This window comes from Procambarus clarkii, chromosome 80, assembly GCF_040958095.1.
Source record: "Procambarus clarkii isolate CNS0578487 chromosome 80, FALCON_Pclarkii_2.0, whole genome shotgun sequence".
Taxonomy (NCBI): Eukaryota; Metazoa; Arthropoda; class Malacostraca; order Decapoda; family Cambaridae; genus Procambarus; species Procambarus clarkii.
Window position 1 is genome coordinate 16,182,382 of NC_091229.1, and position 12,648 is coordinate 16,195,029.

Below are 12,648 nucleotides of genomic sequence, written 5' to 3' on the forward strand. Positions count from 1 at the left end.
CTGTTATCTTAATGTTATCAATATACTTACTATTTTATATTGTTTTATTAGTTTCATAAAACATTTCCACAATGTGTTTAGCGCGACCTCAGAAATACTTAGCTGTATTTATAGACAGGATTCAGCTAACATGAAGGTGACTCGTAGACCTATCGCGTATTGAACAGGTTAGTGGTTGCGACGTACAAGCCTCGGTGGTGGGCGAGGCGGATGTGAACGCCGTTCATGATACCGCCTTTATATGGCATTTTCAGGTATTTTGTTATATTTTGCAGTAAAGACAACTAATATTTAGCAAATGATAGAGGATTATATAGTATATTATTATACTATAATAACCTTACCTAAAATTGTCAAATATTGCAGGCGATATCTTACGTTCTGTCCAATACGTATATGATTCGTCACGTGTACGATAATCACAAGTTTAACGCAATAATATTAAATAAATTCTCTCCAGGAACCAAAGACAAATTCCAATACACAAACATGAATATTAGACGTTAATAACTAGAAAATAAACCGCGTAAATAAACTCTGCACCTGTGAAGAAGAAAATATGATGAGAGGAAACTATGGCAACACTGCGGGCCAGGGAGGTGCCTGGCTCCACTCCGGGAAGATGCCAAACGCGACTCAGTCACCAAGCAGCAATCTGTGGGAGAAGGTTCTCTGGTGTTACAGCTCCTCTTTTTTACTTGGTGATAATCTAGGTGAACATTTGCTACTGAGATTATGGCATACTACCACAGGGGCGGGCGCTTTGCCGTCCGGTCTAATAGGGTAAGTCACTGCATTATTTTGTTTTTGCAATTCATGTACATTCATGGAGAAATTACAAAGTTATCTTTGATCTTCCATTACCAGTATTTTGTTATGTTATCGCTCTGGAAATTAGTTATTAGTTAATACATGTGATATTGTAATTAATCTACAGTATAATTAATTGTAGTAAATTACTATATATATATATATATATATATATATATATATATATATATATATATATATATATATATATATATATATATAATATATATATATATATATATTTATATATATATTTATATATATATTTATATATATTTATATATATATTTATATATATATATATGTGTGTATATCACGAAAATAAACACGTGATTAAGAATGTGACAATGTCAGACCACGGAGGAAAAATGAAACAGGAAATTTCCTTAAGTACTTTCGTATATTAAATACATCTTCAGAAGGAAAATATATATATATATATATATATATATATATATATATATATATATATATATATATATATATATATATATATATATATATATATATATATATATATATATTATATATATTTATAGTAATTAACTACAATTAATTATACTGTAGATTAATTACAATATCACATGTATTAACTAATTTCCATAAGTTTCCATAATTTCCATGTATAGTTCGATAATTATATTATTGAGCGATTATCGTTAAGTTTTATAGCCACTCGTGGGATTATATACTGTTCACATATTTTATCCCCCGCAGTAATTCATTAGATTGTCACAGTGCTATGTCACAGTACAATGTAATGTAATTAGCCCAATATAGAATATTTTAAATGGCCAAATATATTTTTTCGGATAATGTGCACACCAACCTGTGATAGACAGGTTCACCAACCTGCGATAGACAGGTTCACCAACCTGTGATAGACAGGTTCACCAACCTGTGATAGACAGGTTCACCAACCTGCGATAGACAGGTTCGCCAACCTGCGATAGACAGGTTCACCAACCTGCGATAGACAGGTTCACCAACCTGCGATAGACAGGTTCACCAACCTGCGATAGACAGGTTCACCAACCTGCGATAGACAGATTCACCAACCTGCGATAGACAGGTTCACCAACATGTGATAGACAGGTTCACCAACCTGTGATAGACAGGTTGGGTGGCTGGAGGAGCGGCGGTGTAGACAGGTCCACTTCAGGATACTGACGCGGCTTCATGTCTATACACACGTTTACCTCAGGGCTTCCCCCCCCCCCCCCTCCTGTAACCTCCATCTCCTCCTCCTCCTAATCTCGCCCCATTCCCCCCTCCCCTTCCCATTACCCCCTTTCCGCTCCCCTCTCCTGTAACCCTCCTTAACTCCCCTTCCCCCCTCAACTCTCCTCCCCAAATTCCCTTTCCCCCAATCCTCCTCCCCCTACAATATCCTCCCTCCCCCCATTTTTTCGGTGGAGGCAAAAATAAATAGGCAAGGTTTCTTTAACCTAATGCGTCTGTTCATCTAGAAGTAAATATGTATCTGGGTGTTAGACAGCAGAAAAGTTAGAGTATATTGATGTCCGCGAATAAGAAAGGTACCCCACCTATCATGAATAATCAGGCTAGTCCGGTTAACACCAGTAATAGTGCAGTTGTCTCGCCACATCGGGGTGAGAGGGGGAGGTTCCGATTCTTCCCCTCATCAACAACATACATATAGAGGTATCTCAAGACGAAAGGGGAAAAATTACACCAGAGACTAGGAAGAAATAAAGCAGTTGGACCAGTTGTAGTTTCACTTTGGGTGCTGTGAGAATTTGCAACTGAGATGATTGATAAAGAAGACGAAAAAGAAAGCAACCCAAGAGGTGGCACGGGCATGAATAGCCCGTAAGTGGTGACCCTTTTAAGCCATTTTCAGTATCAAGAGATGATACTGGAGATCTGTGGAGGCGCAACTGCACCCTGAGTGACGGGAGATGTCTCCCGGACCAAATGGTGACCAACTGGTGAACTGAGATGAGCATTCCACTCCAATTAATATTCCAGATCGGTTCGTCTTAATTGCCCAAAGCTACTAAAATCTACTCAAAGCTACAAAAACCTTCCAAGTGTAATGTAAATAAATAAATGTGATATATTTACTCACTATAATGTTGGTGCTGAATGTAGAACATGAAAAAAACGTATTTTTAAAATGAAAAAGTATCATTTATAACAAAATTAGATGAAAATAGGAATCTGGTGATGCCAAAGAAAACAAGCAGTCTCCGTGGTGTAGTGGTAAGACACTCGCCTGGCGTTCCGTGAGCGCTTTGTCATGGGTTCGTATGCTGGCCGGGGAGGATTTACTGGGCGCAAATCCTTAACTGTAGCCTCTGTTTAACTCAACAGTAAAATGTGTACTTGGTTGTAAAAATGATTCTTCGCGGCGGGGATATCGTATTCCAGGGACCTGCCCGCTACGTGTACTAGTGGCTGTACAAGAATGTAACAACTCTTGTATATATCTTGTATATATCTCAAAAAAAAAAAAGGAACAATGTTGTGGAGCGACTTATCCAAGACACATTGTCGCCTGGAGAGTGTTTGCTGGCATATGACCCTCCTGTACACACGTCGCACTTCTCTGCTCAAATTGTCACAAAATGAATTATTGATATTAACAAGAATGCATATTTACAATAATATAATCTACAAGCAGCTTTACTCTTATCTAGCCAAACACAATATACCAAGCTCTTGCCAATATGGCTTCAGACCCAAAAAAAGCACTAACGATGCACTTATTAGTATGATTAACTTGATTCATGTAGCTCTTGATAAAAATGAGTTCCCTGTTATAATAATAATAATAATAATTTTTTATTTAGGTAAGGTACATACATAAAGAGATTTACAAAGTTTGTTGGCTTTATAGATAGAGCTAGTACATACAATGCCTAAAGCCACTATTACGCAAAGCGTTTCGGGCAGGAAAAACATTAATGACTACAGCTTAAAACTAATGGGTAAAAAGAAAAGATGTGATGAGTACATATAAAAAATAGAGGTAAAAGAGGGGGGAACATTGTTGAAAAAGCAGCACAAATACAATTACAAATTATTACAGAAAATTACATTCAAACAGCGTTGATTTGATAAACAAAAAAACAAAAAATATACATGGGTTGACAACAGGGGGGTAAGGTGGGTTACATGGAATTTATTAGGTATAGCTTCGTTTTTAACTTAAACTGGTTGAGAGAGGTACAGTCTTTAACATGGTTGGGAAGGTCATTCCACATTCTGGGCCCCTTGATTTGTAGAGCATTTCTGGTTTGATTTAGTCGTACTCTAGGAATATCAAAACTGTATTTATTTCTGGTGTGGTGCTCATGGGTTCTGTTACAACCTTCTATGAAGCTTTTGAGATCAGGATTGGCATTATAGTTTAGCGTTTTATATATGTATAATACACATGAGAGAATGTGCAGTGACTTAATGTCTAACATATTCAGAGATTTGAGTAGGGGTACCGAGTGATGTCTGGGGCCAGAATTGGATATTGTCCTAATAGCAGCTTTGTGTTGAGTAATTAGAGGACGTAAGTGATTTTGGGTAGTAGAGCCCCAAGCACAAATACCATAGTTGAGATATGGATAGATAAGGGAGTAATAGAGAGTCACCAGGGCAGGGCGTGGTACATAATATCTGACCTTAGAAAGAATGCCCACAGTTTTTGAAACTTTTTTTGATATGTTTAGAATGTGTCCCTGGAAATTCAGCGTGTGGTCAATGAGAATGCCAAGGAATTTGCCATCTAATTTGTTACAAATTTGGGTATTGTTTATTTTGAGATTTATTTGATTAGAGGATTTATTGCCAAACAGAATATAGAAAGTTTTGTCAATGTTAAGGGTGAGTTTGTTGGCAGTTAGCCACAGATGGACTTTATTAAGCTCAGTATTTACTGTGGCATTTAGAGCAAGGGGATCAGGACTGGAGTAAATGAAGGTTGTGTCATCAGCAAATAGAATTGGTTTGAGGTGTTGGGAGGCATTTGGAAGGTCATTAATGTAGATGAGAAAGAGGAGAGGGCCAAGTATGCTGCCCTGGGGAACACCAATGTTGATGGGTAGTGTGGGAGAAATTGTATTATTCACAGAAACACATTGGAGCCTGTCAGTAAGGTAGGATTTGAGGTATTGTAGGGAGTGTCCTCTGACACCATAATGATGTAATTTAAGAAGGTTTTGGTGGTTGACAGTATCGAAAGCTTTACGCAGGTCCACAAATAACCCAACAGGGAACTCATTTTGATCAAGAGCTGTATGAATCGAGTTAAGCATACTAATAAGTGCATCGTTAGTGCTTTTTTTGGGCCTGAAGCCATATTGGCAAGGGCTAAGTATATTGAGTTTGGCTAGATATGAGTAAAGCTGCTTATAGATTAGTTTTTCAAAAATTTTTGACAAGTTTGGCAGGATTGATATAGGTCTGTAGTTGTTAACATCTGTGAGATCACCACATTTGTGGACAGGCGTTACTCTCGCTTTTTTTAGAATATCTGGAAAGGTTTGGAGTTCAAGTGACTTGTTGAAGAGCAAAGCAATAGCAGGGGCTAAAGATCTGGAGGCTTTTTTGTAGATTAAAGTTGATATCTCCTCAAGGGCACCAGACTTGGTTTTAAGGGAAAGGATTATCTCATTGACGTCAGTGGAATTAATAGGCTTTAGGTACAGAGACTGTGGATAGTTACCTGTAAGATAGTCCTTAATGTCAGTACTGGAAGATGGAATATCATTAGCAGGGGATGAACCAATGGAAGAGAAGAACCTATTGAACTCAATAGCAGAATCCGAGGCTGAAAGCTGACCATCGTTATTAGACAGGAGTGTTGGTTTGTTAATTATAGACTTCTTTGATCCCAATATTTGTGAAATTGTTCTCCAAGTTTGTTTAATGTTGCTCTTTATTTGGGTAAATTTATCTTCGTAGTATTTAGTTTTGGCTCGTCTAATTATCTTAGATAGCAATAATGAGTAATTCTTTGAGAATTCTTTGGAGACAATTCCTAACCTATACTTCTTCTCAAGGTCATGTTTTTTATTAATAGATTTAAGTATTCCCTTTGTTGGGTTATTTGTGGACCTGCATAAGGCTTTTGACACTGTCAACCACCAAAACCTTCTTAAATTACATCATTATGGAGTCAGAGGACACTCCCTGCAATACCTCAAATCCTACCTTACTGACAGGCTCCAGTATGTTTCTATGAATAATTCAATTTCTCCCACCCTACCCATCAACATTGGTGTTCCTCAGGGCAGCATACTTGGTCCTCTCCTCTTTCTCATCTACATTAATGACCTTCCAAATGCCTCCCAACACCTCAATCCAATTCTATTTGCTGACGACACAACCTTCATTTACTCCAGTCCTGACCCCCTTGCTCTAAATGCCACAGTAAATACTGAGCTAAATAAAGTCCATCTTTGGCTAACTGCCAACAAACTCGCCCTTAACATTGACAAAACTTTCTATATTCTGTTTGGCAATAAATCCTCTAATCAAATAAATCTCAAAATAAACAATACCCAAGTTTGTAACAAATTAGATGGCAAATTCCTTGGCATTCTCATTGACCACAAGCTGAATTTCCAGGGACAAATTCTAAATATATCAAAAAAAGTTTCAAAAACTGTTGGCATTCTTTCTAAGATCAGATATTATGTACTCCGCCCTGCCCTGGTGACACTCTATTACTCCCTCATCTATCCATATCTCAACTATGGTATTTGTGCTTGGGGCTCTAATACCCAAAATCATTTACGTCCTCTAATTACTCAACACAAAGCTGCTATTAGGACAATCTCCAACTCTGGCCCCAGACATCACTCGGTACCCCTACTCAAATCTCTGAATATGTTAGATATTAAGTCACTGCACATTCTCTCATGTGTATTATACATATATAAAACACTGAACTGTAATGCCAATCCTGACCTCAAAAGCTTCATAGAAGGTTGTAACAGAACCCATGAGCACCACACCAGAAATAAATACAGTTTTGATATTCCAAGAGTACGACTTAATCAAACTAGAAATGCTCTTCAAATCAAGGGACCCAGAATGTGGAGTGACCTTCCTAACCACGTTAAAGACTGTACCTCTCTCAACCAGTTTAAGATAAAAACGAAGCTATACCTAATAAATTCCCTGTAACCTACCTTACCCCTCTATTGTCAACCAATGTCTGTTTTTTTTAAAGAGCGCTGTTTGTCGACAGAATTGTATTTGTGCTGCTTTTTCAGCTATGTTTTCATTCCATGTTTTCATTTTACTCTTTATGCTCAATTAGTATTAAGCTTTAGTCATTTAAGTTTTTCATGCCCGAAACGCTTTGCGTAGTAGTGGCTTTAGGCATTGTATGTACTAGCCCTATCTATAAATCCATCACTCTTTGTAAAATCTCTTGTATGTATGTACCTTACCTAAATAAACATTTGATTTGATTTGATTTGATCACATACATAGTCTATGGAACTCACTCCGTAATGAATTGAAAAGTTGTTCAACTTTTGCCATATTCAAAAATAAAACCAAAAAGTACCTAATTTCATCTTCATAGTTGTGTACCTAGTGCTTTATCTTGCACTGTATCTAGTGCCACTCAATCCCCAATATTTGTACCTAAGCCAAATTACTTTACTATTGTAATCTTAGATATCACCTGATATCATGGTTGTTGTATTGAGTATAATTCTACTGCATTATTTCTTGAAATGTTATCCTAAGGTACCTAGTAATCCTTGTTTATTATTGTGTATTATTCTAATCTGCTTTTGTGTCAAATTTCTTGCAATGTACCTGTAATTTTACTTTGTCAATTTTATTGTAATTATTCTACTTAAAATTATCTGTATCTGTAAAGTAAAGCTGTAAAGCACCTGTAAGCATTTTTTTTTCAATTTAACTGTGAATTATCTATATTTATTTATTTATTTATTTATTTATTTATTTATTTATTTATTTATTTATTTATTTATTTATTTATTTATTTATATACAAGAAGGTACATTGGGTTTGTGAGAATACATTGAATAGTACAGTTTTTACAAACTTGTAAAGCCACTAGTACGCGCAGCGTTTTGGGCAGGTCCTTAATCTAACAGATAATTTTAAAGAGGTAATTTCTATCAGAATTAATAAATGATAACAAATACATTGCAAGAAAAAAAATGAGATGAGAGAGCTTAGTAAGTATATTAAAGCACATTGGTATATTAAAGCTCTGATTGATTACATTGACAGCTTAATTGGTAATTTAAACAAGATTAATAGGCACCATACAGCAGATTGACATCACATATAAGAAGACAGCAATGATCACAATGATAAAGATGTTCAGATTGGGTACATAAAGATTAGGAGATTGGGTAGCAATAGATACAGTGCAATTTTAAAGCAAAAGGTAAAAAACTATGAAGATGAAATTAGGTACTTTTTAGTATTGTTTTTGAATGACGCGAAAGTTGGACAGCTTTTCAATTCAATAGAGAGTGAGTTCCATAGACTGGGTCCCTTTATTTGCATAGAGTGTTTACACAGATTAAGTTTGACTCTGGGGATATCAGAGAGATATTTGTTTCTGGTGTGGTGATAATGGGTCCTATTACATCTGTCCAGGGAGAGTTTCAGAGCAGGATTTGCATTTAAGAACAGTGTTTTGTAAATGTAGTTGACACAAGAGAATTTGTGGAGTGAGATTATGTTTAGCATGTTTAGGGAGTTAAACAAGGGGGCTGAGTGTTGTCTGAAAGTAGAATTTGTTATTATTCTGATAGCAGATTTTTGCTGGGTGATGATGGACTTGAGGTGGTTTGCAGTGGTTGAACCCCATGCACAGATACCATAATTATAATAATAATTATCTGATAATTATCTGTGAGTTTAAGGACTTGCCCGAAGCGCTATGTGAGCTAGTGGCTTTACAAGAATCTAAAATCAACTTAATTACTATGTTCTCTGTTAACCCCCAATGTACCTTCTTGTATATAAATAAATAAATAAATAAATAAATAAACTGGAAAAGGTGCAAAGATGTGCTACAAAATAGCTTCCGAAACTGAAAAACTGGAGTTACGAGGAAAGGCTAGAGGTGTTAAATATGCCAAAACTAGAAGATAGAATAAAAAGAGGTGATATGATCTTTACTTACAAAATAGTAACAGGAATCGACCAAATTGACAAAAAGGAATTCTTGAAACCAGCATCTTCATGAACAGGAGGATGCAGATTCAAGCTAAGGAAACAAAGGTATCGGAAAAATATTAGAAAGTTATCTTTTGCAAACAGAATGGTAGACGGTTGGAATAAGTTAAGTGAGAAGGTGGTGGAGGCCAAAATCGTCAGTAGTTCCAAAGTGTTACAGTATATGACAGAGAGAGGGAAGACGGGACACCATGAGCTTTGCTCTTATCCTGTAACTACACCTAGGTAACCACTATCTCTTCACATATGTAAGATTCTTAATTTAGAGACTATATTTGGAGTCACTCTCATTGTTTAAGTAACCCTCTGTTGATGTAACAATATATCACGGAACTTATGATCCTATAAAGTTGTTTAGTACTGGTTTAATGCCTCTTCTGTAATATCCAATGGTGGTTTTTACTCTGAAAACTATACTAAAACATTTATCTGGATCCTCTGTAGGACTGAGTGAGGAATAACCCTAATGCTGGGGCAGAGCCTGAGTCAGAGGCTATATGGGGTTCACAACATACAATACTGCTTAATTATTAAAAAAATTGTATTGATTGGAAACCTATCTAAATCGAGTTATCTAAATCTTTTAATGCATACACACATTTTGCTTTTCAATCATACTAAATGTTAACCATGTGAAATATTCATAAATTTTATTTAGGTATCAGTAGGAGAAATGTCTGCATAACCATAATGCTAAGGCTTTCAAATTAAAAAATTCAAATTCAAATTCAAATGTTTATTCAGGTAAAGTACATACATACAAGGTGTGAAACAAGCATTGATAGACTTATAGATTGAGCTAGTACATACAATGCCTAAAGCCACTATGACGCAAAGCTTTTCGGGCAGGAAAAACACTAAAGACTAAAACTTAATACTAATTGAGATTAAAGTATAATTTGTGTTCAGAACATATAAAAATAAAAAAGGGGGAACATGGCAGAAAAATAGTAAAAATACAATTTGGTCGACAAATAACATTGTTTAAAAATAGCAGACATGGGTTGACAATCTAGGGGTAAGGTAGGTTACAGGAAGTTAATTAGGTAGTGCTTAGTTTTTGACTTAAACTGGTTGGGAGAGGTACAGTCTTTAACATGATTGGGAAGGTATTTGTTTCTGGTGTGGTGCTCATAGGTTCTGTTACAACCTTCAATGAAGCTTTTAAGGTCAGGATTGACATTACAGTTCAGTGTTTTATATATATAATACACATGAGAGGATGTGCAGAGACTTAATATCTAACATATTCAGAGATTTGAATAGGGGTACCGAGTGATGTCTGGGGCTAGAGTTGGATATTGTCCTAATAGCAGCTTTGTGTTGAGTAATTAGAGGACGTAAATGATTTTGGGTAGTAGAATCCCAAGCACAAATACCATAGTTGAGATAAGGATAGATGAGGGAGTAATAGAGCGTCACCAGGGCAGGGCGAGGTACATAATATCTGATCTTAGAAAGAATGCCAACAGTTTTTTGAAATTTTTTTGATATATTTAGAATGTGTCCCTGGAAATTCAACTTCTGGTCAATGAGAACGCCAAGGAATTTGCCATCTACTTTGTTACAAATTTGGGTATTGTTTATCCTGAGATTTATTTGATTTGAGGATTTATTGCCAAACAAAATATTTTATTTTATTTTTTTTTTTTTTTGAGATATATACAATACAATACAATACAATACAATTTTATTTAGGTAAGGTACATACATACAATAAATTTTTACAAGGATTGTTTGACTTATAGGTAGAGCTAGTACATACAATGCCTAAAGCCACTATTACGCAAAGCGTTTCGGGCATGATAAACTTAAATGACAAGCTTAATACTAATTGAGCATAATGAGTAGAATGAAAACAAGAAATGAAAACATAGATGAAAAAGCAGCACAAATACAATTATGTCGACAAACAGCGCTCTTTAAAGAAAAAAACAGACATTGGTTGACAATAGAAGGGTAAGGTAGGTTACAGGGAATTTATTAGGTATAGCTTCGCTTTTAACTTAAACTGGTTGAGAGAGGTACAGTCTTTAACATGGTTGGGAAGGTCATTCCACATTCTGGGCCCCTTGATTTGTAGAGCATTTCTAGTTTGATTAAGTCGTACTCTAGGAATATCAAAACTGTATTTATTTCTGGTGTGATGCTCATGGGTTCTGATACAACCTTCTATGAAGCTTTTGAGATCAGGATAGGCATTATAGTTTAGCGTTTTATATATGTATAATACACATGAGAGAATGTGCAGTGACTTAATGTCTAACATATTCATACAAGAGTTGTTACATTCTTGTGCAGCCACTAGTATGCGTAGCGTTTCGGGCAGGTCCCTGGAATACGATTCCCGCCGCGAAGAATCGTTTTTACAACCAAGTACTCATTTTACTGTTGAGTTAAATAGAAGCTACAGGATTTGCGCCCAGTAAATCCACCCCGGCCAGGATACGAACCCATGACAAAGTGCTCGTGGAACGCCAGGCGAGTGTTTTACCACTGCACCACAGGGACTGGTAAAAAATATAGAAAGTTTTGTCAATGTTGAGGGTGAGTTTGTTGGCAGTTAGCCAAAGATGGACTTTATTTTGCTCAGTATTCACTGTGACATTTAGAGCAAGGGGGTCAGGACTGGAGTAAATGAAGATTGTGTCATCAGCAAATAGAATTGATTTGAGGTGTTGGGAGGCATTTGGAAGGTCATTAATGTACATGAGAAAGAGGAGAGGGCCAAGTATGCTGCCCTGAGGAACACCAATGTTGATGGGTAGGGTGGGAGAAATTGAATTATTCACAGAAACATACTGGAGCCTGTCAGTAAGGTAAGATTTAAGGTATTGCAGGGAGTGACCTATGACTCCATAATGATGTAATTTAAGACAATACAATACAATACAATACAATTTTATTTAGGTAAGGTACATACATACAATAAATATTTACAAGGATTGTTTGAATTATAGGTAGAGCTAGTACATACAATGCCTAAAGCCACTATTACGCAAAGCGTTTCGGGCATGATAAACTTAAATGACAAGCTTAATACTAATTGAGCATAATGAGTAGAATGAAAACAAGAAATGAAAACATAGATGAAAAAGCAGCACAAATACAATTATGTCGACAAACAGCGCTCTTTAAAGAAAAAAACAGACATTGGTTGACAATAGAAGGGTAAGGTAGGTTACAGGGAATTTATTAGGTATAGCTTCGCTTTTAACTTAAACTGGTTGAGAGAGGTACAGTCTTTAACATGGTTGGGAAGGTCATTCCACATTCTGGGCCCCTTGATTTGTAGAGCATTTCTAGTTTGATTAAGTCGTACTCTAGGAATATCAAAACTGTATTTATTTCTGGTGTGATGCTCATGGGTTCTGATACAACCTTCTATGAAGCTTTTGAGATCAGGATTGGCATTATAGTTTAGCGTTTTATATATGTATAATACACATGAGAGAATGTGCAGTGACTTAATGTCTAACATATTCAGAGATTTCAGTAGGGGTACCGAGTGATGTCTGGGGCCAGAATTGGATATTGTCCTAATAGCAGCTTTGTGTTGAGTAATTAGAGGACGCAAGTGATTTTGGGTAGTAGAGCCCCAAGCACAAATACCATAGTTGAGATATGGATAGATAAGGG

The 12,648-nt window shown here is 36.1% G+C and overlaps 1 protein-coding gene across 1 annotated transcript in view; it reads left to right on the forward strand.

The window, feature by feature from the left end:
• The first annotated feature begins 624 nt into the window (after positions 1-624).
• LOC123746402 (decapping and exoribonuclease protein) overlaps positions 625-12,648 on the forward strand; it is a 77,427-nt gene continuing 65,403 nt past the window's right edge. Inside the window, exon 1 of the mRNA XM_045727916.2 lies at positions 625-783. Coding sequence (XP_045583872.2) covers positions 736-783 — 48 coding nt within the window. The 5' untranslated portion in view covers positions 625-735. The remainder of the gene's footprint in view (positions 784-12,648) is intronic.